Raw genomic sequence first — 22,815 nt, 5'->3', positions numbered from 1 at the left:
CCATATTTATGGAGCTTATATCATCGGCTGCTAACTTCATCCACCACTACACATTAGCCGTTAGACAGCAGAAAGGATGGCTAAATGAGAGAGAGACATCTTGTAGTTGCATTCATCAAGTCATGCATTTCTTAAGTCATGGCCCGATAGACTGAGGTTGGTTTTCTGTACCGTTGGACAAAACATTGATTCTTCAGTAGTCGCAGAGACATGTTTGGATCGAGTAGACAGCTGAGCAACTCTGTGTGGGCCCTCTTTCTGTGTCAAGATATAGGCTTACCTTTTATGACTCACTGTAAATAGTCATATGGCCAACGGAGGGAAGATAATGCACACTTGTACCTCTTTCACTTTGGTGCCGAGGGGAACTCGAGGGGATCCAAAGTTCTTATTTCTATGCACTGTAGCAAATGATCTGGTAGAGGGAGTAGGCCCGTCAGTCCGACACCTGAGAGAAAAATGTGGATGAAGAAAGTTGTGTAAACCAACCAATGCCATAACTACTTTCACATAGTAATGCAGTAATGCATAGAAATTATTTGAAGGGCTAAATTGTTTGAAAATGCTGTCAGCCCATGCGGTTAGGGAAATATGCTCAGCTCTTTCTTTCACTGGTGGTATAGTTTATATATGCCTTCGGTATAAATGTTAACAGAGGCAAAACTCATTGCAAATATTCAATGTTTTCCAGACTACCAAGAATGTCCGTCTCTCAAGGATTGGTGGGGGTTGCTTGTTTAAGCCAATAGGCACAGCGCACCGCTAATGTCATTTCGGTGTGCCTCACGAGTTGAGCCCATTACCAGCGGAGCGCCTGTGTATTCTGCGGTACTTTGACAATTGTAGATGAACGCCAGAAAGTCATTCTTTTGTCCCCTCTTTTTCCAATGTATTTGCCAACTTTTTAGGTTAATTTATCTGCAGGGAAGGCTACATTTCAACGGCATAGCTGGGCACTTTCTGGACTTTTCATCCTATGCCAATGAGACGCAACGTGAATCATTTTTGCAAGTTCAGGAATATTGGTTCCGGACACTTTGTTTATCACAACTGAACAATTTTGGGTAAGATTATTATTGTACTGTTAACAGCATTCCGTGTGTGCCGTCTTGAGTAATGCCTTTTCAGTTGCCGTTCGTTAAGCAGTTTAAATCAAGCACCACACGCCCACAGGTATTTGTATGAAACCGATATTTAAATCCACGCATCTCTTGGAAACGGTGCACGAATTCAACCGTGAACAGACTAAATTATGGTATTCATCACTGTGTGACATCAAAAAAGGTAATATTATGCATCATATTTTACATGGTGCAATTAATGCTTTTCTAAAGGACTGCATTCATGCGAGCTCGCGAGGAATAAACTGGGGTCATATGTGAAATACGTTTTCTAAATTTGGTATAATGCTTTCGATTTCGCGTTTTAAATGAATATGCGGAGAAACGTGGTCTGGAACTGGGGTGTGTGGGATCGCGGTGCCCCCTTAGTTTCCAGATGTATGGACTCAGCTGTCGCCTGTCACTTTGGTGACAACTGGTCGGCGCACTGTGCCCACTGTCGATCCGCCGTCCTGTCTCAACTCGGAGCAAGCGGAGCGGACAACCAGTCCCGTGGGCGCGAGGGAATGTGTAAAGCATGTTCTTATACAAATGTAGCCATTTGCAGCATTTGTAACCCTCGCTGTGTCGCTGTTGATGGAAAATGTCAAAACTGGACTGCCCCAATGGAACACGAAAGTAGGCTACTTGCTCAATGTGAAGAAACAGCTCACATCTGAATCAGCTCTCTCACTCATAATAGTTCCAAACAGCTACTTGCATTGGGAATACAGGCACACGCTTAAGATTCAGAAATGTTCTCCGTGGGCTGTCTCAGTCTGCACAAAATGTAAAAAGCATGAGGGAGCAGTCCATGTTATATTTAACAAGGCTCTCTCACATAATGCTCCCAGTAGGGGACAGTAAACATCAACATAAGCCATTAAGCTTGTATGCTCTCTGGAGGCTTGTTCGGTGGCGTGGCCCTGGCTCAGTCAGAGAGCAAGAGGATGGACTCAGTCTGGCTCCAAATCTGTCACTGTGGCCACAGCTGGGGGGCTGGATGAAGAAAAACACAGAACTGGGTTGAGCCCCAGCTCTCTGCCCCCCCCCCCCCCCCTCCCCACTACTACCACCACCACCACCCCCCACCCCTCAAAGTCCCCTCTGACTAAGCCTGATGGCTGGGGAGGTGAGAAAAGAGCAGTCGGCTCTCACACATCGGTCGGAACCCTCTCATGCTTGAAGGGACTTTGTGGAGTATGTTGGTTTGCTTTGGACACACGGCCAGCGCGGAGTCTGGTTCAGTTCAGTTCATGTGGTCAGCCACGGTATTTCAGTGGACTGAGACCATTTTCACCTTTTCAGGAATTTGTGTCATTGACAGAATTGGTGTTTCTGTGTTGCATGTCTAACTGGCCAGTGGAGAAAGTGTGTGAACACACTCTGGCACTGTGTGTGTGTTTCATGAAAAAAACAGGGGAGGGAAACTCAGATCAGAAATCTAGGTGGTGGTGTCACCTAGTGGCTGGAAGATAGACTCATTCCCTTCAGCAGGGTTTTTTACCCATTATAACAGCTGACACTTCCCTAGGAAAGTTTTCGAAGTCAGGCGAGATCCTAAACCTGTTGTTAATGCTAATGACAGCTGAGGACAACATTACTTTAGTTAGACAATCAAGATGACCACGAGGGGAAAGCTGAGCATTAGTGCTGCGTGTCCAACATGCACTGGTGTCACGTTTAGCTCACAGCTCAGGACATTCTCTGTTGTTTATCTGAGTTGTGTGTTTTCTGTGAAAAAAACATCTGAATCCATTCTAACATTTATTTGCCATTTAACCAAATATATGGCTGATAAACATACCAGCTGTGATCATTTGGTTGTTTAGATGACCTAGCTTAAATGGCATGTTTAGGAAATGAAGTGTTTTGGTCGAAGTGTTGCTTGGTTGTAAATCGTTTATAACAAATGTATTTATAATGTACAAGAATTGTACCCACAGATGATTATGGATGGACTCCAAATGTCAAGTCATGTCAAGATTTCTTACTTCCAGAGACTCTCTCGGAATCCATGATTTCCCAAACAGAAGAACCAAAGAGCATTTATATTTATTTCTCTCTAACATGAAGTTGATCTAAAAAGAAAAGCTCCAACTCATTTTAAAGTCTCTTGGACATCATCTTGGAAACATGTTTTATTCTTATTGGCGAACGAAGCGCTCAGTAGTGCCAGTTTAATCATGTAAAGGAGACGGTAGTAAATTCTGTATGTTGTAAGGCATTGTTGAATCCTCCAGGGTTTGAAAATGCTCTAGATATGTCTGCCTATTCTCAAGGGAGGCATCTTATAATACGTCTTTCTACCAGAGAGACTGACCGCCCCCATGACATAAGAACTCTTGTGTGTCAGCGCATGAGTGGGTCTCTGCAGTGAGAGGAGTGGAGCAGAGACCGGATCACAGACAGGAATCCAATCATACACAGTGGCACATTTTGTTGTGTGCGTGTGTGTGTGTGTGTGTGTGTATGTGTGTGTGTGTTCATGTGTGTGTGCAAGTACAAATGCCAGTGCAGGTTTACGTCTGCAACACGCACGCACACGCAGTGTAGACACCAAGCCAAGTGTGAACGGGTAGAATGTAAGTCTTGGTAGGTGCCAGAGTGTATACATTTACCTGTTGATTTAAAACCCCAAACCAATGAAATGTACACAGTGACCTATTTGTGCATGGCAGGATGAATCATCTTCGTGTCCGCGTAAATCGCTCATGAGCCAAACACCCTGGCAGGCTTTTTATCCCAGACTGGCCAGCCAGACAGGCCAGTTTGTTCTAGGGAGCAGTCTGTCTGAAGAAGCCAATCTTTCATGGCCTGAGTGCATAGAGAGGAGGATAGGAGTGTGCTGCCATAGACAAACTGCAGAGCAGATCCCCACGAGCTATAAACTGTTAGTGGTAGCTTGGCAGGGAGCTGTACGCAGTGCGGCTTGTTTTAACGCCGGTGGTCTCCACGCACACGGACACTCGGGCCGTGTGGTAAATGGCTGTACTTGGTCGGTCATTTTTAGACCTCTGTTTCTGTGTGGTCATTCAGAGAGGGAGGAAGTGGACTAAGCAGGGATCGTCTTCATGTTTCCCATGCAAAACGATCCGTCTTCTCCACCTTCAGCATGCTGATGCGTACAAGTGAGAGATGTGCCGGTGGCCCCTATTGAGTCCACGTGCTAAGCATTATTCTAAAGTGATTAAAGCGAGTTAGTGATTTAGCGCTTCCAGACGTAGCTCTGTTTATTAGGAGTTACAGGACGATGTCTGCTTGGGAAAAACAGTCTTGGCCCACTCTCTGGATTTAATGCCCTTCCAGATCTCTGCCTACCACACTGCGTAATTGTGGGGGGAACCATCAGACCACCAAGATGATGAAAGTCATTCACACGCATAGATGCTTCATTATGTCCTCCATGTGTTTATACCATGATGCTTAGTCTCATGGAAATAAATCATCTATAATATCCATAACACGGGCCATAAAGAAAAAGATGTATGGTCTTTCTTCTAGCCGAGCTAGCAGTATGTGTGTACACAGTTACCTCTGTATATGTGACCCATTGCCCCAATGGTTGGAAAGGTGGTGCAACCAAACAAGACACTGACAAACCTGGGTCTGGTTTGACCCCTTTCTCCTCATTATTTTCTTCCTTTTTTATGTTCTTGTCCCCTTTTCTCCTCCTCCTCTTTTTCTCCTCCTCTTCACCTCTTCTCCTCCTCCTCTCCCTCTACAGGGATCCTAGTAATCACAACGTCACGGGAAGAGAAGCAAAGAAAACACATTACTCCGAGATAGTCATTAAAGAGCACAGCTAATTTCCCTGGTCCACTACAGGGGATTCTAGTAGAGCTTTCCGGACCCCTGGTTAGAAGTATGCAAAACACTTGTCCCTCCTCCTCTTCCTATGGGGCTCATTCCTGTGGCCTCTGTTGTCAGAGAGGTTGAGCCACACAGAATTGATGATCTAGAAAAGGTCAAAGGGATTTTTAAAATGGACTCTGCTGAGCATATTTTTTTATACAGACAACAAAGGTATTTCCTGGGATATGCTTCCTGAAAGGTTATTTGCCGGGGACAGTTTGGTTGGCGCCCAAAAAGGTTTTTCTCAAATCTGGGTGGTGGTCGAACAATGCGTCCTCTGTTCTGTATAACATGTATTTCTGTGTTACAACTGTATGACAGAGAATTTTTTTTTTTGAATGGCTCCCAACTTATATGGTACACAGTGGTTGCATTGTCACCATTTAGACAAACCCATAAAGTACAGCCCATAGACACGTTGAATCTAACTTTTTTTTTTAATATATATAAAAGGACTACTCTGATTGAAGTTCATATCAAATGAGTCACTGAATAAAGACTCTCCAAAACTATTGAGGTGAATAGGCCTTAATTAACTCTTTCTAGCAGGATAAAAGAAACCCTTTGTCCTGGCTCTGCCCTGTCTTAATGGTTATCATCTGGTGAAGGGATACCTCCCTAACATGATCTTCCAACCCAGCACATACGAAGGAAAAAGCCAAGCAATACCCTTGCACAGACGATCCCTTTGTAGCCAACCGTGGTGATGCTCTCATAGTGCAACACTTGACCTATCACCCCACCACTCTGCACAACAAGCTTTCATATTAGTTCCGGAGACCTTTTCTGCTGTTAAGTGGGTTTCAAATGAACACACATGCTTGATAATGACTAGAGAACTGTTACTACTTACTGTAGACCCTCTGCAGGAGAGCAGGAGAATAGGCAGAGGATGAGGTAGAGGGCCTCTGTTAATGTCTTGAGAGAGGACATGGTTCCCTATCCTGTGGAGTTGTGGTGGAAAGACTCTCTCTCCCTCTCTGGGTTTCAAGCTTTCCTCTCCTATCTGAGTCTTTCCCTTCTCTCTTTCTGTCTCTCTAGATGAGATCATGAGATCTCCCCTTGGTGAGTTGCAGTCAGTCCAGCGTAAGCAGTCACACCACCTCGAAAGAGATTGCTTGGTTTCAAACAGGGGCGTGTCCTCTGCCTGGTGAGCTGCTGACATGAAGTAATGTCTAGCTAGTGTGTCATCTATTGATACTGTGCCATGGGCATTGTTATGTCTCCATTCAGGGGTAGATTAGCGTGGTCCAGCGCTGAAAAGGAATACGTCTCCTTCTGTAGCATACGTCGACTCTTTAAATGACTTGAACACACTTCCACATAACTCAAATCTCCTTGTGGGCTCTATGAAGGCGTTTTGGATGAGACATTACACCGAGTTTAGATGTGTTCTGAAGAAAGCAGATGTGATTGACATGGCTCTGCTGGAGTGTTGGTGTCTGTCCTCATGTAGAGGATGCTGCTTGTCAGCTGGGGGAGGAAGCCACGATGACGTAGGGATGGACGGTGAGCGGGCTGTTAGCTAGCTAACGTACAGGTGGGTAAATATTGACGAAGAGGGCAACTGAGGACATACCTTGCAGAGCAAACCCCTGGGCCCACAATAGACCCAGCCAGATGACAAGGACTGATTTGTTTGCTCACGACGACCTCCCCCACAGCTCCTAGAGAGAGAGGAGTTCAAAGAGGCGAGCTTTTGTTTGGTATGCTCACACTGTCTTCCTGTTAGGGGTTGGGCTCCGAAATAAAACAGTGGAGCAACACACCAGATGTGAGTCTGTGTGTATCTGTGCACCAACACAACGATGGGAGAACGATCAATACAAATTGGTCCGCTGTTCACAAAATGAAATATTCAAATGTTTACGTCATTAGAATGACCAGAATTGTATTGTATTCATTTTTGATCCCGCATGGGCTGACAAACGCCTAACCACTCCCCGCTCATAAAAGTGGATTGAAATCATTTAGCTGAGTGACCTCAGTATTTGCAGCTCCAACAATAACACTGAGCTGCTGACAGAAGGGGACATGGTCAGGGCCCAACCCAGGCCTGGTTTCTAAGAATAAGCCCTGGGCAGGGGGGAATGGCATCCCTAATCTTCGGGGTGATAAGACAGGCCTGAACTGGTGTCCTGTTTTTCATTCCTCAAATACACCACATGGATAGAGCTGCTGGGGAGGCAGCTCCTGGAGGCCACTAATGGGCCCGGCCTGGCCTACGTCTGATTCGCTGACATCCCTGGGGACTTAAACCAGGCTCCAGACCCTTCCCAGACACACTGGGTTGCGTTAGCGTTCATGAGTTTGAGTATTTGTCCACTGGAGTGTGGAAAAGTCTCAAGGTCTCAAGACCTTCCGATGTCTCTCTATCACTCTGTATGTCTACAGTACATTTGATTCATTTAGCAGACGCTTTTATCTAAAGCTATCTATCATTGTAAAACTTCCATAAAGCCAAGGCATTGGACATCTTCCTTCACTGTGATGGTCCTTTCACCGTGTCTACAATAGGACTCCCAGTTCTAGTCTGGTCTCCCGGGGCAACAGTCTCCAGGGAGATGGGGGAGCTGACCCCAGCCAGCCCATGGCCACGGTCAAACAACGGGTCTGCTCAGCCAACCAGCGCTAAACCACCTAGCTGGACACCTCGGCCGAGCCCTACCCTGAACACCATCTAATAAAGAGGTCTGGATGGGCGACGTCACTGTCCCCTGACCCCTGACCCTTAGAGCTCTCATCTTGGTACCTGTGACCGCTAGCCACGTGATGGGGTGAAAGGGTCAACATCAGAGCCCTGGGGAACCCATGGAGGGAAGGGTGCAATTTAGCCTCTTTTCTCTTCTTTCTGCTTTTTTGTTTTGTTTTTTTTACTAGCACCTTAATGACTTAAATTGTGTCCAATTAAGCTGGGTTAAAGAGAAGCATCCCTACTTACAGCAGTCAGAGTTTCCTCTGTGCAACGGCACTGGAGCATGTGTTTAATTAGCCAGTTATAAAAGAGTGTAACGGAGTGTTTCTCCTGGAATGTTAATGATTAGTGGGATCTTGACTGAGCAGCGCTTAACTGTTTCGAAGTATTGTTGAATGCAGTGGTCGCCTTTTGAAGCCTCGCAGGTTCGGAAAACACTTCCATGTGTGGGAGCGGGGATGTTTTTTTTTTACACTGCTTCTTCTTCTTACGACGACCTTACAGCTCCGAGCGCTCACACCCATGTTGGTTCGAACAGGCGGTCCGCACACAAGCTCAAGTTTAGCTCGAGGCTAAAACCGAAACAGGAAATGGTTCTCTTGACATGCTCGGATATAGTGTTTAACTCTGAGGCCAGCTTGAGAGGACAGCCCAGATGTGTGAAAGTCTCTGTTGAAACGTTTGCGGCTTGCGTGTCAAACGTTATGAAGCCGAGGTGACCTCCAAGTCTGGAGAGAGGTCAAAAGTTATTCAACGAGAGCTGGATTCACCTTGTGAACCCAGGAAGAGTGTTGTTTCAACGTGAAGAGGAGAAACAGGACACGCTCATACCTAATTGGTTTGTGAAAAAAGCCCAACACCTTTTTAAAGCTTTAACGGAAAAAAACTAGAAACCAAAGAGGAAACAAAGTTTCAGGAGAAAGGCACAGCAATGAAGCGTCATAACCGGACGTCATCCTTTAAGCTAACATGTCTATTCATTACCTTCAGAGTATGTAATGCCAGGGGGACCACACATGACAGGACGGGCCCTTTGCTGATGCAGTGCTTTTGTGAGTGAGAGTAAGTGTGGAGTGTAAGAGTGGCCCATTCAAGCCCAGGCCTATGCTGTGTGTAAACCACCACATCCTTTGTTAAGTTATAGTGCCCTCAAATAAAAGGGCTTCCTCCCTTTAACAGCCCCGGGAACTGAGGCGCTTCACTTCCCATTGTTCCCAATGAGGTCCAAGCTTTACAACTGGGTGAGAGGCTGTCAAATCGAGGGTGAAATACGATGACTTGTCTTATCCGACATTCCAGCACTGTGGCTGATGCAGTTCAACAGAAATGTTACTGCTATAAAGTGGAGAAACATGTAGTATACCGCCCCAAGACTTAGAGCACTTAGAGATGGTATATGTAGACGTGTTATGCAATGCATTGGCCTTTGATTACTACACTGGGTACACAATAGAAAAGAACAGAATAGAATATAACAAAATTAGACCAGCTGCATACTCGTTGACATGATGTCTGACATACTGTATTCCTTCTACAGTGATCAATTTCTAAACCAGGGTTATATTTGTAATAATACAACTTGATATCCTTATGAGGCATAATCCAGTTATAAAGCATGAAGAATTTGATTTTAAAAATTGCAGTGATGCAGTACTGGTGGGATTATTTTGTTCTACTTTGATATTATCAACATATAATGTATTCAAGGTTTGTAATCAAATAAGTATGCAAAAATACTATACGTAGTATCCTCTAATCTTTTCCTTTCCATTGTCTGATGCTGAAATTTGTTTAAACAAGGTCAAGTGTGTTTCAATGTATTTTTCCACAATTCTTCAAAACAGGACATTACTACAGATACATTCAAACTGGAATACAGTGTGCTCTCATCTCCCCAGTGTATAAGCGTGAAAACCGGAAGAGAGGTTATCTGAGGGTTATGGAGCTAACCAGCTCACAGTCTGACCTGGGTTTGTCACTGCCAATCTAGCTAAGTCAATATCAATGCACTGACTGCTCCACCAGTTGACCTTTTTCTTCCCTCTTTCGAGGCGTAAAAGGATTGTTATTACAGTAGAGTGATAGGCTTTTACTGGTCTTTATGACTCAAGCTTTTGTTGGGCTTGTGTCCTGCTAATACCCATTGGCAAGTCATTTAAGCCTTGAGACAGGCCTACTTTTATGATAAGGTAACTCACACATCAGTGGGTGCCATTCCCAACAATGGTTGTGAAGGACAGTAAACAGTTAGATGGTTTGGGCAGCATGGATTGACCTTCTCCCTGCCCCTCCTCAACTCCCATGCTAGAGCAATCAACTTACATTCACCACAGCTGAGAAGATCTCAGTCAAACAATGTCCAGAGGAAGATTAGCCTGAGGGGGTGAAGAGGTATGCTAACAAACCGCACAAAACCAGAGTTCTTTACATTCTGCTTTTATCATGGCGAGTTTGAGTTTTACGGCTCCGTTCTCAAGGGCGAGGCCAGTTTTGACCCAAAGAAGAATGTCTCTTTACCGTGGGGCGTTGGTGCTAGCAAGGACAGTCTCCTGTCATTGTTGGGGCATGCTGGAGGTGGCGTTGGGTGTTTTTACTGCGCTGAGAAGGTGCAGACCAGGTGTGGGGTGGTGGTTAGGTCGTTGTGGCTATGACAGGGGAGCAGACCGTAAAGCCCCAGGAGGACAGATTTATGAGTCATCTGGTGCTCCCGAAGGTTAAAGGTCAGGGATGTTGGGCCGTGTCTGACTTGATATTTCTCAAGTATCCGAGGTGAACCTTGAACTGGGAAACTACATCTCACTCCAACAATAGAACTGTACAGTGTCAGAAGGACTAGCAGAAGATGCAGGCCTCACTTTTTCTTTTAGCAGTCATGTTCTATGGAATTTGGTACATGACCAAGAAACAATAAATATATACACAAAATGTGGGGTTTTATGACGCACCACATGGGATATTCTCTTTTGATGACTTCGTAAGTTCAGAGTTTTTGTGAGTTTTAAAAACTATGAGTTTGAGTTCTTCAGGTCTTCTAAAATACACACATGCATATTGCCCTTTAGAACTTAATCAACTCGTTAGTCAACTTTCTCCCAATAAACACATTTTAGGTTGGAAGACTTTAGATAATAGTTTACCATCATATATTCTACTACTTCTTGAAAAAAATCAATCAATGTAATCGTTTTTCTGCATTTCCGTCATGTATTTCTTGAATGCCCTGCAGGCAGGATGCAAAGGTTTCCCTCCTCTCTAAGACTTGCTAATGGAGCGACAGCAGTCCTTTGGGCAAGCACAAAGGACTGTGTCCTGCCCTGACACCAGCTGTGAATGGAACTCCCTGCCTGCCTGGCCTTGGCTGCTGCAATGGCTTTGTCTACATACACACACACCCACACCACCATAACAGTGGTTTGACTACAGAAGGGTAGGGTTTTATCAGTTAATGTTGAAGAAAGAAACATTATTACTTCCATAACTGGCCTCTCAGGGGGATAAACCTTGTTTGGAGATGGACATTATAGGTCTGCTTCCTCCACCGTAGAGGACGTCGAGGGTGGCAGTGGCCAGGGTTTGACCCAGAACCAAGTGTTTTTGTTTTCAGAGGCAACAGGAAAAGCCTCACCTTCTGACATTCCTCAGGAGGTGAAGGAGACTGGGAGGTCAACTGGCCTGCCGGCTCCTCTCAGCACTGACAATCACTGCCTACAAACTGATTCATATTCTACAAATGATGAATGACGAAATGAATTGCTAGCCGGCAAGGGGTTTAGCTGGCCTAGACCAGATTGCATTGTGGCAAGGGAGTTTTAAAGCAGCTGATTTCTGTGTTTGTAACGTTATACCCCCAAGCTTATATATCCCTTGAGACAATACCGATAATTGGAGCTTCCTCGTGGATGTGGCTCACTTGTGTTGTGATGGCTGCTGGCATTCTTATGGAAATGGTCCAGGGGATTAGAAAAGGAGCTGGATCACTCAGTGTTGAAGAGCTGCTGACAGTATCAGGGACCGGGGCTGACGAGGGTTGTGCTCCGGGTGGAAGTGATCGACAGTTTGGGATGGCAAGTTAAACACAGTCTGCTATCAGCTTTACATTTATCAAGAGTCGATACGTAGAGTGAGAATCACTGATGTGCTTGTTAGGCCGAGTTCCTGAGGGCTCCTTCACTGGTGGCTCTCTCATTTGAAGTGTGTTTGAAGTGCGAGGGGAGGGTCACCAGGGGGAGACGCCCGTTTTGAGTGGCTAGTCTCGGGGTTAGGGGTGGGCTCAGGGAGGGCTGGAGGGGGGGCTGGGTGGGGGAAGAGTGGGATGGCCATCTGGTTGTTGGTGCTGCCCTCCTTCACACACCTTCAAACATTCCCTCACACACACACACATGGACACACACCTCTGGCTATTGCTGTCCTTGCTTTGATATGGGCTGTTGCCGCGCTGACAGCCCTGGAAGACGAGACTGTGTGCAGGGGAGGGTGAGGCTGCTGTCCTGGATTTAGAGCTGCCGAGGGAAGAGGGAGAGAACGAGAGAACGAGAGGCAGACAGAGAAAGAGAGGAGAAGCGAGAGAGGGAGAGAGGCTGGAGCCTGGAGACATGCAGCACAGACCACAGAGCAGAGTGAGGACTGAAGGACTGGAGGACTGAGATAGAGCTTGAGAGTTTGGGTCCAGGTGATTTGCCCAATACTGAGGTAAGACCGCTAAGGGAACATGACTGGAGTGGATCTAATCTGATTTTCATTGGAATGTGCTTTGATTGGGAATCAGACTTTGAGAGGCTGTAAAAACTAGGCTGAAATGTCTCCCAAACCGGCAGTGCTTCATAGGTTGAGGTGGGGGTTCCAAAGAGACTTTAGATTTGTTTTCTATATAACAAACAAGAGAGGAAGTGTTTCTTGATGTTGCTGAGTTGCATTATCTCACATTATGCTCACATGACTTAGATTCGATTTGCTATGTGTTTCATATCATACTCAATTTAAGACCCTGGAGTTGAGATGTTTCAGTTCACTGCATCCCTGCTCTACAGAGTGGTGGTAGGGTGAAGAAAATTGGGATAATAGTTTTTTTTCTTCAGGCAGTGTGAATACACCTCTGCAGTGGGATGCGCCAGTGTGTGTGTGATGGATGTGATGTGTGTGACAGCAGCACGTGTGTGTTAGGGGGCGCGCAGGAGGTGGTCTGTCTCAGAGGGTTGCTAAGGAGACGTCGCTCACTCCCATTCAATCGCCCCCCCCTGGGATGGAGGACCCTGGAGGTCCCCCGATCCTGGAACCAGTGCCCCTCTTCAAGTGAGACCCACACTCTCCCAGGCAGGCCACCTCTCTTGTGATGTTCTCCTGGTTAAAGTGGAGTGTAACATTTCCATTGAGTCTGGTCATTTGAGATTCAAACATTGTAGAGAGAGACATAACCTTGTATGGCATTTTCTGTTAGTTGTTTTGACTTTAGCTGTGATGTATTGCGTAAGGATATAATATGTTTATTTTGTAAAGCTTCACTTATGTACACACAAGGTTGTAAAGTTGGAGAAGGATCCAGTTTTACTTTTGTGTGTAAACGTCATGAAAGAAGGCTGAAATTCAGAAGGTTTTGTGACTGGCTTTCTCGTGGCTTTTTTCAACAAGGGCCTTGTGAATTTTTAACAGGTGACAAGTTGGCATGGAAAAAACGTACGTTTATTGGATTTAGAAACCATCTGGTGTGTATTTTCGGAGAACAGAAATATCTTGTTTGTCTGAAAAACAGACAAGTCAGAGTCCAAAAAACCCAACCGGAGACTTTGAAATGAGTATCGTGTTATCCCTCCTCCAGCAGAACCGACCCAGCATCCCAGGCAAGTCCCAGCCAAGTCAAACATGTTGGGCCTAGCCAGGCTGACAGAGGGCCATGTGTTTAGTTGTGTGCTTGTCCATCATTCATTTCCTCCAGGAACATTGACATGAATTTGGACCAAAAAGGGCTTATTTTCTTTCTTTGCTTCCCAGGATGTGTTCACCTGAGGCTGTTTCGCTGTCGTCTTTTTTGCTGATTGTATCTGACAATGAGCACTCTTGGAATTGAGCTATTTGTTGAAATGTCAATATATCACCTCCCTGAGAAGGAAGGGATGTTAGTTTGCAGTTTGTGAAGTGGTCTTTACATTCTGTGTAACATCCATGCACTGTAAACGTTTCTTTGAATCATCTTAAAATGAATCATAGTTTATCTCCAGAATAATCCTTTTGTTGTCCCTGTCATCTCTCCATATCAATACTATCCCTCTCCATTGTCAATAGAATTTCCATACGAGCCAGTGGTGACTCCTCTTCCTTGGTCTCTCAACCCCCTCCTGACCCCCTCCCTGCCCCTCCTGGCTGGAGGCTAGAAGGGACTCTGTGGGCAGATCAGTCCGATTTGCAGTCCAGAGCTTCCAAAGCCATGTTAACAAGCACCTTCACAAAAGAGAGGGGTTGTTAAACATTCAGGACTGCAGGGGTCTGGCCTGTGTAGGAGGATGAGAGGGAGGAGGTGGCAGATACCCTACAGACCACAAGCTCCTTGTTGAAGCAAACTTTTTTATGTTCGGCCAAAACTGAGAGGCGGAAACGTTCGTCAGTTAGTGGCAGGGTGGTGAAGTGGTTCAACGGCCGGACAGGTCATTGAAGAACTGGTACGGTTGGAGTTTGGAGGAAATGAACTGGCTAACATCTGAGGGGATCATTTGCATACATTTGCATTAGCAAACTTGCAGCTGCGGTTCAGAAGAAGGTATTACAGACATAAGAGCTGCTGCCAACGCAGGTATCCTGCCTGTCTACTCTTCATAGAGCTCTGACAGAGCCGTATCTCCGGTCGGACATCCCACATTGAGTCAGGCCAAGTTTTTAGAGGCTGAAGGGGCCTTGTCTGACACGCAAAAACATCTTCCCTACAATTGCCGTAAGTGTGTCTGATATAGCGTGAAGCAGCACTGTAAAGTTTCATCTGTTCTCCTTGGCTGAACTCTATACTATAGTTAGCTGCCTCCCAAGTGAAATCCACCCCATTCTCGAACAAGACCTCATTTTTGTGTGTGGGTATTTTAGTCTCATTTGCAAGTCAATAGACATGAATAGAACAAGGAGAGCGTTATTCCTCTCGTCTGAGGCAGGTTATCTGAGTTTTGAGGGCTTTAAAACCACGTCGAGAATGTCGAGATAAGAGACCTCACCTTCAAGGGAGGGAGACTGACGAAAAGGCTGGAGGAGGCAAACAGGCTCTTCATGGAACAAGCCTCGAAGTTGATTCCCTTGTCAATGAGAGCCATTGTTGAGGGCATCGGAGGCGTTTCAACGGGAGGTGTCACACCCTAACCGCCTGACTTGACACTTTGCAGCACAATGCTGCCATAAAGCTCTGAATCGCTCAACTGTCCTCCCCTAACAGCGTCGTCCATCATACTTGTGTCTCGAGGGGGTTGGTGTGGGCAGCCTTGAGGACGGCATGCCAGTTGTTGGCATGAGTGAGATATGGTGGTGAGGGTGTGCAGCCCGTCCTTGGGACCAGGCGGTGGGTATGAATAGCCGGTAGCCGCCTGCTGTGTGTGGAGCAGTTAATCATTCCTCAGGGGTCCAGGCATGCCAGCCTGCTATCTCACAAAGAGCTGATGCTAAACGAGAAACAGAGTCAGACCATACAGCTGACACTTGGACTGGTAGGCCCTTGTAAGTGTGTGTGTGTGCGTAAGTGTGTGTGGATGGACAGTATGTGGTACGTGCACATTTAATGCTTTTGTGTGTGTGAAGATATTGTTTGTGTGTCCTATGCGTGTGTGTGTGTTTCGGTGTCTGTGTGCGTGTCTGTAAACCACACTCTCCAGCATCCATGCATATATGACATTCCAGGGGTAGAGCATTGGTTTTAGTCCTCCAGTCTCAGGCCTGTGTTCTTCAAAGGCAGCAGTGGAGTGTGGCCGGTTTTCTCAGCTGTCTCCCACCCCTGCATGTCTTGGCCCAGCCATGGGGGTCTGGGGGTGGGGGAGGGGTGGAGAGGCTTGGGAGGGGTGAGGGAGGAACGAGGAAGGGGCGGGAGTTGTGAGGGAGGTTGGGGTGGGCAGTAGACTGTGCTGTTCCTGGCTGGGCTCCTCAGATCTCTCAGTCAGAACTGTAGTGAGATGAGAAATGACCACAACTGCACAGTCCTTTGTTCTGTCTGTGAATAGTTGTCCCTTATGGGTTTCCAGCTCGGCATAAACTGAGCTGAGACAATGTACCTTTCGTGTGGTAAAGTGAACCTGGAATTAAATTAAGTTGTTCATTAAAGGCTCTGCGTGCCTGGGTTTGACAAATAATCTGTGGAATCATGTGAAGCGATGACCAAAAGTCTAACCCAAAACCTTCTGGACCTGAGATTTCCGCGACAGGACAGTAGTCATCCTACTTTCCCATGTCTCGCTGTAACGTCGTCCGCAATAAACTGTCACACTGTCTGTGTGGTTTATGTGTGCTCGTGTGTACCGGTCTGTGTGTGTGTGTCAAATGTAACTCTGTTGGTGTCTGTGTGTGGGCACGCACGTGGGTCAATCTGGGGGTGAATCAGCCAGCCTTTGATCTCCCTGCCCTATTTCAATCCCTCCATGTCAGTGTCCAGACAAGTCGTTCCCATCCATCCATCCCTTCTTCCCCTGTCTGACCGTGCTCAGTCCACCCCATCCGCCCTCCCTCCTCCGTCCAAAAGATGAAGGGATGAACTTCTAGACACCCTCTTCCCCCAGCTCTGGCAGGTTGAAAAACAAACAGCCCTAGGAGAAGAGAGGAGAAGAAAGAAGAGAGAGGGGGGAAAGGGGGACGAGCAGGCCTGTGGACATTCCCCATATGGCAGTGTTATCCACAGGGAGGGTGTTTCTCTAAGGCTAGGCTAGTGTTTATACAGGACTGGGGCTCCAGTGATGAACCCATCATTACAAGCCATATGTTAGCCTCATATGGGAAACAGCAGCACAATGAGCTATCACTTATTCCCCTCCTCGACATGTGCTTCGCAGATAAGCAGGGACCTTGAAGTGTGAGCGCTCAATGTCTGGTGTTAATCCTGGCGTCTTTGTTCAAGACAGGGCGAGTTACAGTACAGGACAGGAATGTGCTGTCTCAGTTCACCCTAACCCTGGCCCTGACGTTGAACGCGGGTACTTATTACACGCAGGGCTAGCTGTTGGTTACTGTCACCAAATGAGTCAGGAAGTCACCTTGTAAAACTTCTGGAATCTTCTAATGGAGCTCGGAGGGAGCCACATGAGGAGGCAAGGGGAGATGACACATTACCGCAATGGCGGTGACTGAGGCACAAGTCCTACTTAAGATGTTTCTCAAATGAACAAACCCAAGCCAGATAAATAAAGGAGCTGTTTATATGTTGCACAGTAATGGCCTCTCATGGACGTCAGCCCACATGAAGGGGATCTTGATGGTGTGACTCAATCAGTGGTTTAGTGCTAGAGCCATGTCGCCTTGACAGTAGGAATGTGTTTATGTATTGGTAATGTACTGTGTCTGTATCATATCTCTTTATCATGTCTCATTCCGTAACACAATTCTCTCCTTCTCTTTTTTTCTACCTTTTCATTCCTCCACTCCTCCCACCCTGCCTACCTCCTTCTATCTACATCCCACCTTCTCTCCATTCCTCCCATCCTCCCTTCCTCTCTCCCTCCAGTAGAAGTTGAAGTCAGATGAACCTGGAGAGTTCCGCGGGCTTCCACCAGGGCGGCGTGGCACGCCAGAGGGACATGATGGAGCAGAAAGTCAGCAAGCTGACGTTTGGCTTCCAGCGCAGCTCCACGTCGGATGATGACTCTGGCTGTGCTCTGGAAGAGTACGCATGGGTCCCCCCCGGCCTCCGACCGGAACAGGTGAGCTGGAACACCAGGATCGCTCTGCTCCGCGTACCGCCATGTGTCGTGTGCATGTTCCTGCAGTGAAAATGTAACCGGGGGATTATTAAAGACTCTTCTACTTCCTTGTGTACTTTCTGTCACCATCTTAGAAGCTGCAGAACACTGTGATACAAGTTCTAACCTGACATCAAACTAGATGTTTAGGGTACTCGTGTACAGTGCAAGACTTTAGTTTTGGCCCTAATTTATTGTTTTCTGCTGAGAAAAGATTGACTGTTATTTGAGTGTTTGAGTGTTCATGTGTGAAATGACAAAAGAAGTGACCCGATTCTAGCTGCTTGTTGAAGAGAGCTTCTACATTGCTAACCCATTTCACTGACCCAGAAATATGTTGTTCGTAAAATGTTTCAATGATATTCGTAGCAGAGGCCTCCTGTCGAGCAGACTCTCTTTGTTTGAGACAAACGCAGTCCCACCCTGCAGCCACTTACAGACAGGATGTGTATTTTTATTTACAAACTGCAGCATGGAAAAGTTTGCTTGTGATCAGAGAAATGCATGACTTTACCAGAAGGCCTTACGTAGCGACTACCTACCTCCTAACCTACCTGACTGGCTGAACCAGGATTCAAGAGAGGCTAGACACTGCCTTTACAGGCCCATCCACAACCCTGGCTGTGTGTGTGTGTGTGTGTGTCTGTGTGTGTGTGTGTGTCTGCCCGCAAGGAGCGTGATGTGGCAACCTCCCAAATCGACTTGGGGGAGGCCCTCTTCCTCTTGCTCTCTATCCCTTTACTCCCTCTACCTCTTTGCACTCTCCTCCTCCCCTCCACGTTTAAAACCAGCACACATGGAAGCAATGAGAGATGAGGAAAGAGAAAGAGGAGAGAGAGAGAGAGAGAGAGAGAGAGAGAGAGAGAGAGAGGAGGGAGAGGATGGGGGAGCTTGTGAAGCAACAGGAGAGCCCCAAAGCCCATCTACGCAGGGCCCCTTTGTGTAGAAATGCGTGGGTCAACTGTAATGCTTTTACTGCTGCTATTCTCCTGAATGGCACGCACATTATGGGTGATCATTACAGTGGAGAAACACACAGCTTAGCTAAGAGCCTCAGGATCCCCAGGCCCCAGCCCTGGGGTGCAGGATAGGGCCTAATAGCAGGGGGGAAAATGTGCATAATTTATGGCCAGGCCAAATGTGTGTGTGTGTGGGGGGGGGGGGGGGGGTCGTAGGGGGATGGGAGGTGAGAGGTAAATTGCTGTCCCCTCTAGACGGTCAGCAGCAGGAAGCCACCCTCCCTCCCTCAAACACACACAAACACACAAAACATACACACACAGGAGAGAAGCTTATTTCTCCTCTTTATCTCCTGACTGTAATAACCCCCCAGCCTCATAAAGCGTCCTTCAGTTGCAGCTCCCCAAGGGTCAAAGTGCCACAGAAACACTAAAAGACACTCATCTTTGTCCCTGCAGCCAGTGACAAGCACATGACAAGCCCTCCCTTCTCCTCCCCTCCCTGAGACTGTAAAGACTGGGCGGTTTACTTAATGGACTCATTATAGGCTCAATGAATATCTACGATTTCTATCTTCACTGTCCACATTAAGTTTACATACCTGTGGTGCTAAAGTCTGACAAAGGAGAAAGAAAGACACTAGCTGTTGTCCATCATTTTAACTCCCACAGGAGCAATAAAGAGGGATTGTATTCATTTCTCGAACCTCTCCTTTCCTTTCCTTCCGTCCTCTCCTTTGCTCTCCCCTCCACACTTCTCCTCCTCCGCTCTCCTCTCCGATCCAGGTGCAGCTGTATTTCTCCTGTCTGCCTGAGGACAAGGTCCCCTACGTGAACAGTCCGGGAGAGAAGCACAGGATCAAGCAGCTCCTCTACCAACTGCCTCCGCACGATAATGAGGTACGCGTGTGTGTTGTTCGTGTATGTATCATTAAGTCGGTCCCGATGGGCCCTCTCATTGAATCAGAATCGGAAGGGATTTTATTCGCCATGAATGTTTGCACAAACAAGGAATTTACTTTGGCAGGGAGGTGCTTACATTAAACATATACGAATATTGAAACTTAAATATGTCAACAATACAAAAGGAGCAAAGTCTAGCTATTACTAAGGGGAATAAAAAATAGAATATAAAATATAAGTAGTAGCCGTAATTTACTGAGACATTTTTGCCGGCCATCACCCATTGTCCCACCCTCCCCTTTCAATCGCCCGACTCCATCTTGTTTGAGGAGCAGCATCTCTTTCCTCTCCTCCCCTCCCCCTTTCTCCGCGACAACATAGCCCTTCACACCGTCACAGAGGGATTTGGCGTCTCCCGTTTGTGTTGGGACACGATGCTTAACAAGGGATGTCTTTATGATGTTTGCTGGGAGCCTGTGTGTTCGACCTCCCTGGATTCCTGCCTTAGTGCCAGTTTATGTGAGCCCAGTGGGGTAGAGGGACGGTGCTCTAGGAGCCTTTATGTTTGCCAACACCACAGTGACACCCTTAGACACAGAGGTCCACCCAGGCCTGCGTGTCTTCAACTTGGCTTCCTCCCTTTGTGGTCCAGCTCTTGATTTCACTGTAAACACGAGGCTTGTTTGTTTAAAAGTCCGCTTCGCCCTATGTTTGGGGTGGTGTGGGAGGTGCAGAAACGGTCATAAATTGGATGCGGAGGAGGGTGGGGGAGTTTGTAAGGGCACGCCGGGGTCAAGAGTCTTTTCCTCCCCTGTACCGGGACACTGACGCGGTGGCCCCGCTCACCTGCTTCCTCCGTCTTCCTCCCCAGGTGCGCTACTGCCAGTCCCTCAGCGAGGAGGAGAAGAAGGAGCTGCACATGTTCAGCGTCCAGAGGAAGAAGGAGGCGCTGGGGAGAGGCACGCTGAAGCTGCTGCCTCGCTCTCTCCTACACAACGTCTGCCAGCATGTACGTGCCCAATGTGCAAGCACGTACACACACGCGCACTTGTTATAGGCCTTTCCTGCTGTCACAGTATGAGTATCCGTTCCTCCACACATAGGGAGAGCGAGGAGGAGTTCGGAGCTCAGGGTCAACCACGCTATGTAACAGACCGACTGAACACATGCAGGGAGTCAGGTGGCTGAGCAGTTAGGGAATTGGGAAAGTAATCTGATGGTTGCCAGTTCGATTCCCGGCCGTGCAAAATGACGTTGTGTCCTTGGCAAGGCACTTCACCCTATTTGCCTCGGGGGAATGTCCCTGTACTTACTGTAAGTCGCTCTGGATAAGAGCGTCTGATAAATGTAATGCTGGATCTGCAGCCCATGCCCATCAGCCAGAAGCTCCTTTTGACTTGTTCGGAGTGCAGTTCCAGTTTGTTGGCCCTGTGCTTCAGTACAGTGTTTTACTTACTGTTTACTATGGTCTGTGAGCAGCCCGGGGGTGACCATTAAGGCTTGTCAAAACACAACCCCAACACAGGCCCTCTTTGCCTCGCTCTACTCCCAGTGACATGTTTCTCGTCCTTTTTTTTCTTCTTTTTTTTCTGTGGGACTACAGTCACTGTTCATGTATGTGTGTATATGTGTCCCCACATGGCACCCAGACAAATAATTGAGAGAACACATCAACCACAGTAATACCACAGGCACCACAGTCATAATTCCCTCAGTCGACAGATGCCACATACACTGAGGGGGTTAGACACAGATGGAGGGGACTGTGCCCCGTATCTCGACCCCCCCAGCCCCAGCCAAGTCACATGAACTGTAGGGATGAACCGTAGTCACCAGATGACACCCGCTCCCAAGATGAAGGCCTCGCAGAGCACAGCCTGCAGTTGCATATGACAATGGGCAGGACATTGGGAAACATCTGAGGACAGTTTGGCCTAAAGTCATACAATAAACATTTCGAGTGATTTTGTGTTTAACCACAGTTTCATAATAATGTAGGGAAAAGAAATTGGGGTAGAGACTGATTATGCAATCGATCAGTAGGCGTTACATACTGTGGCTGTGGTGAACAGAATGAGTTTGCGTTCCTGAGTGTTGTCCTCTCCATCGCAGTGTGGGGAGAACGTGAATGGAGGAGAGATGGCCGTGGTTGCTTCAAGGGCCGGCCCCGGCCTGTGCTGGCACCCAGCATGCTTTGCGTGCTCCACTTGTAACGAGCTTCTGGTGGACCTCATCTACTTCTACCAAGAAGGCAAGATTCACTGTGGCAGACACCACGCAGAGCTGCTGAAACCTCGATGCACAGCCTGCGATGAGGTGAGCCCGGACACGGAGACTCCATGACTGACTCACTGACTCACCGACTGACTGATTCAGTGAATTGCTCATTTTCTGTGAGACAAAAAAGAAACAATATCAACTCAGTAACTTGTGTTCTAGCTATGCCTTAGGTGGAAACTTGTATCTTCAAATAGAGGAAATCCTCCCAGCTTTATTTTAGAAACCGTTTGTTGAACTACTTCTCTGTCATTTGCCAGACATTTACACATCTAACCGTGTGTTTATTTCCATAGATTATCTTTGCTGATGAGTGCACAGAGGCGGAGGGACGCCACTGGCACATGAAGCACTTCTCCTGTTTCGAATGCGAGACAGTTCTGGGAGGCCAGCGCTACATCATGAAGGATGGTCGGCCATATTGCTGCGGGTGCTTTGAATCGCTCTACGCCGAGTACTGTGAGGCCTGTGGAGAACACATTGGTGAGAGTTTGTTGTGGGATATTCAGACCAGATGGTTGTCAGTTTGTCTCAGTACTTCCCTGGCACCGCCACTGTCAAATGTGATCAATTGGAAATCCACTGATAAGGTACCCTTCATGACATGCGAGACTGTGACTGTGCAAATCAAATAGATATAATATGACGTCTGTCAGCAAGCCACACAACAGAACTCTTGATTCTAGAGAACACACAAAAACCGTCTTGTATTATTATTATAACCTGGTACTGTCCATGTGCACTATCCAACACACTGCTGTAAAGGAGTTGTCTTTTTTTTGTCCACCGTGCCTAGTAGCTAAGACGTGGTTACTTTGTGATGTGGCTAGTAAATACAGACCGTCTCTAGACTCAACAAATGCCGCCAAATAAATCAAATGTACATTTAACCCTTGTGCTGCCTTCGGGTCACATGAACCAAAGGTTCATAATGAACCATCGTTGTGTTTACCCAATTTTACCCAATACAAAAACAAATCTTTTTTTTTTTACCTTCACAATGTGGAGGGTCTGAGACAGCCTGACGGTTAAAAGAAAATGCTTCACTTTGTTTTTGTATGCAGTAAAGTTGGTGCAATACGACGGTGGGTAACAATGACTGATGGGTCAGAATGACCCGA

General features: G+C 47.0%; 1 protein-coding gene across 2 annotated transcripts in view; it reads left to right on the top strand.

Annotated features, from left to right (window-relative positions):
• The first annotated feature begins 791 nt into the window (after positions 1 to 791).
• The window catches only part of prickle1a (prickle homolog 1a), a 24,855-nt gene continuing 2,831 nt past the window's right edge, over positions 792 to 22,815 (top strand). The window contains exons 1-6 of one of the 2 annotated variants that reach the window (XM_084671779.1): positions 792 to 1,064; positions 17,324 to 17,516; positions 19,301 to 19,414; positions 20,289 to 20,426; positions 21,530 to 21,733; positions 21,991 to 22,177. In XM_084671779.1, coding sequence (XP_084527905.1) covers positions 17,337 to 17,516; positions 19,301 to 19,414; positions 20,289 to 20,426; positions 21,530 to 21,733; positions 21,991 to 22,177 — 823 coding nt within the window. In that variant the 5' untranslated portion in view covers positions 792 to 1,064; positions 17,324 to 17,336. Of the gene's footprint in view, positions 1,065 to 17,320; positions 17,517 to 19,300; positions 19,415 to 20,288; positions 20,427 to 21,529; positions 21,734 to 21,990; positions 22,178 to 22,815 lie in introns of both variants that reach the window. The other variant, XM_084671778.1, reaches the window with a different exon arrangement.

The sequence above is a fragment of the Hypomesus nipponensis genome, chromosome 14 (genome assembly GCF_054491055.1).
Source record: "Hypomesus nipponensis isolate SF chromosome 14, ASM5449105v1, whole genome shotgun sequence".
NCBI classification, from domain to species: Eukaryota; Metazoa; Chordata; class Actinopteri; order Osmeriformes; family Osmeridae; genus Hypomesus; species Hypomesus nipponensis.
Note: the sequence above shows the minus strand (reverse complement) of the source record. Positions and strands in the feature narration are given on the sequence as shown.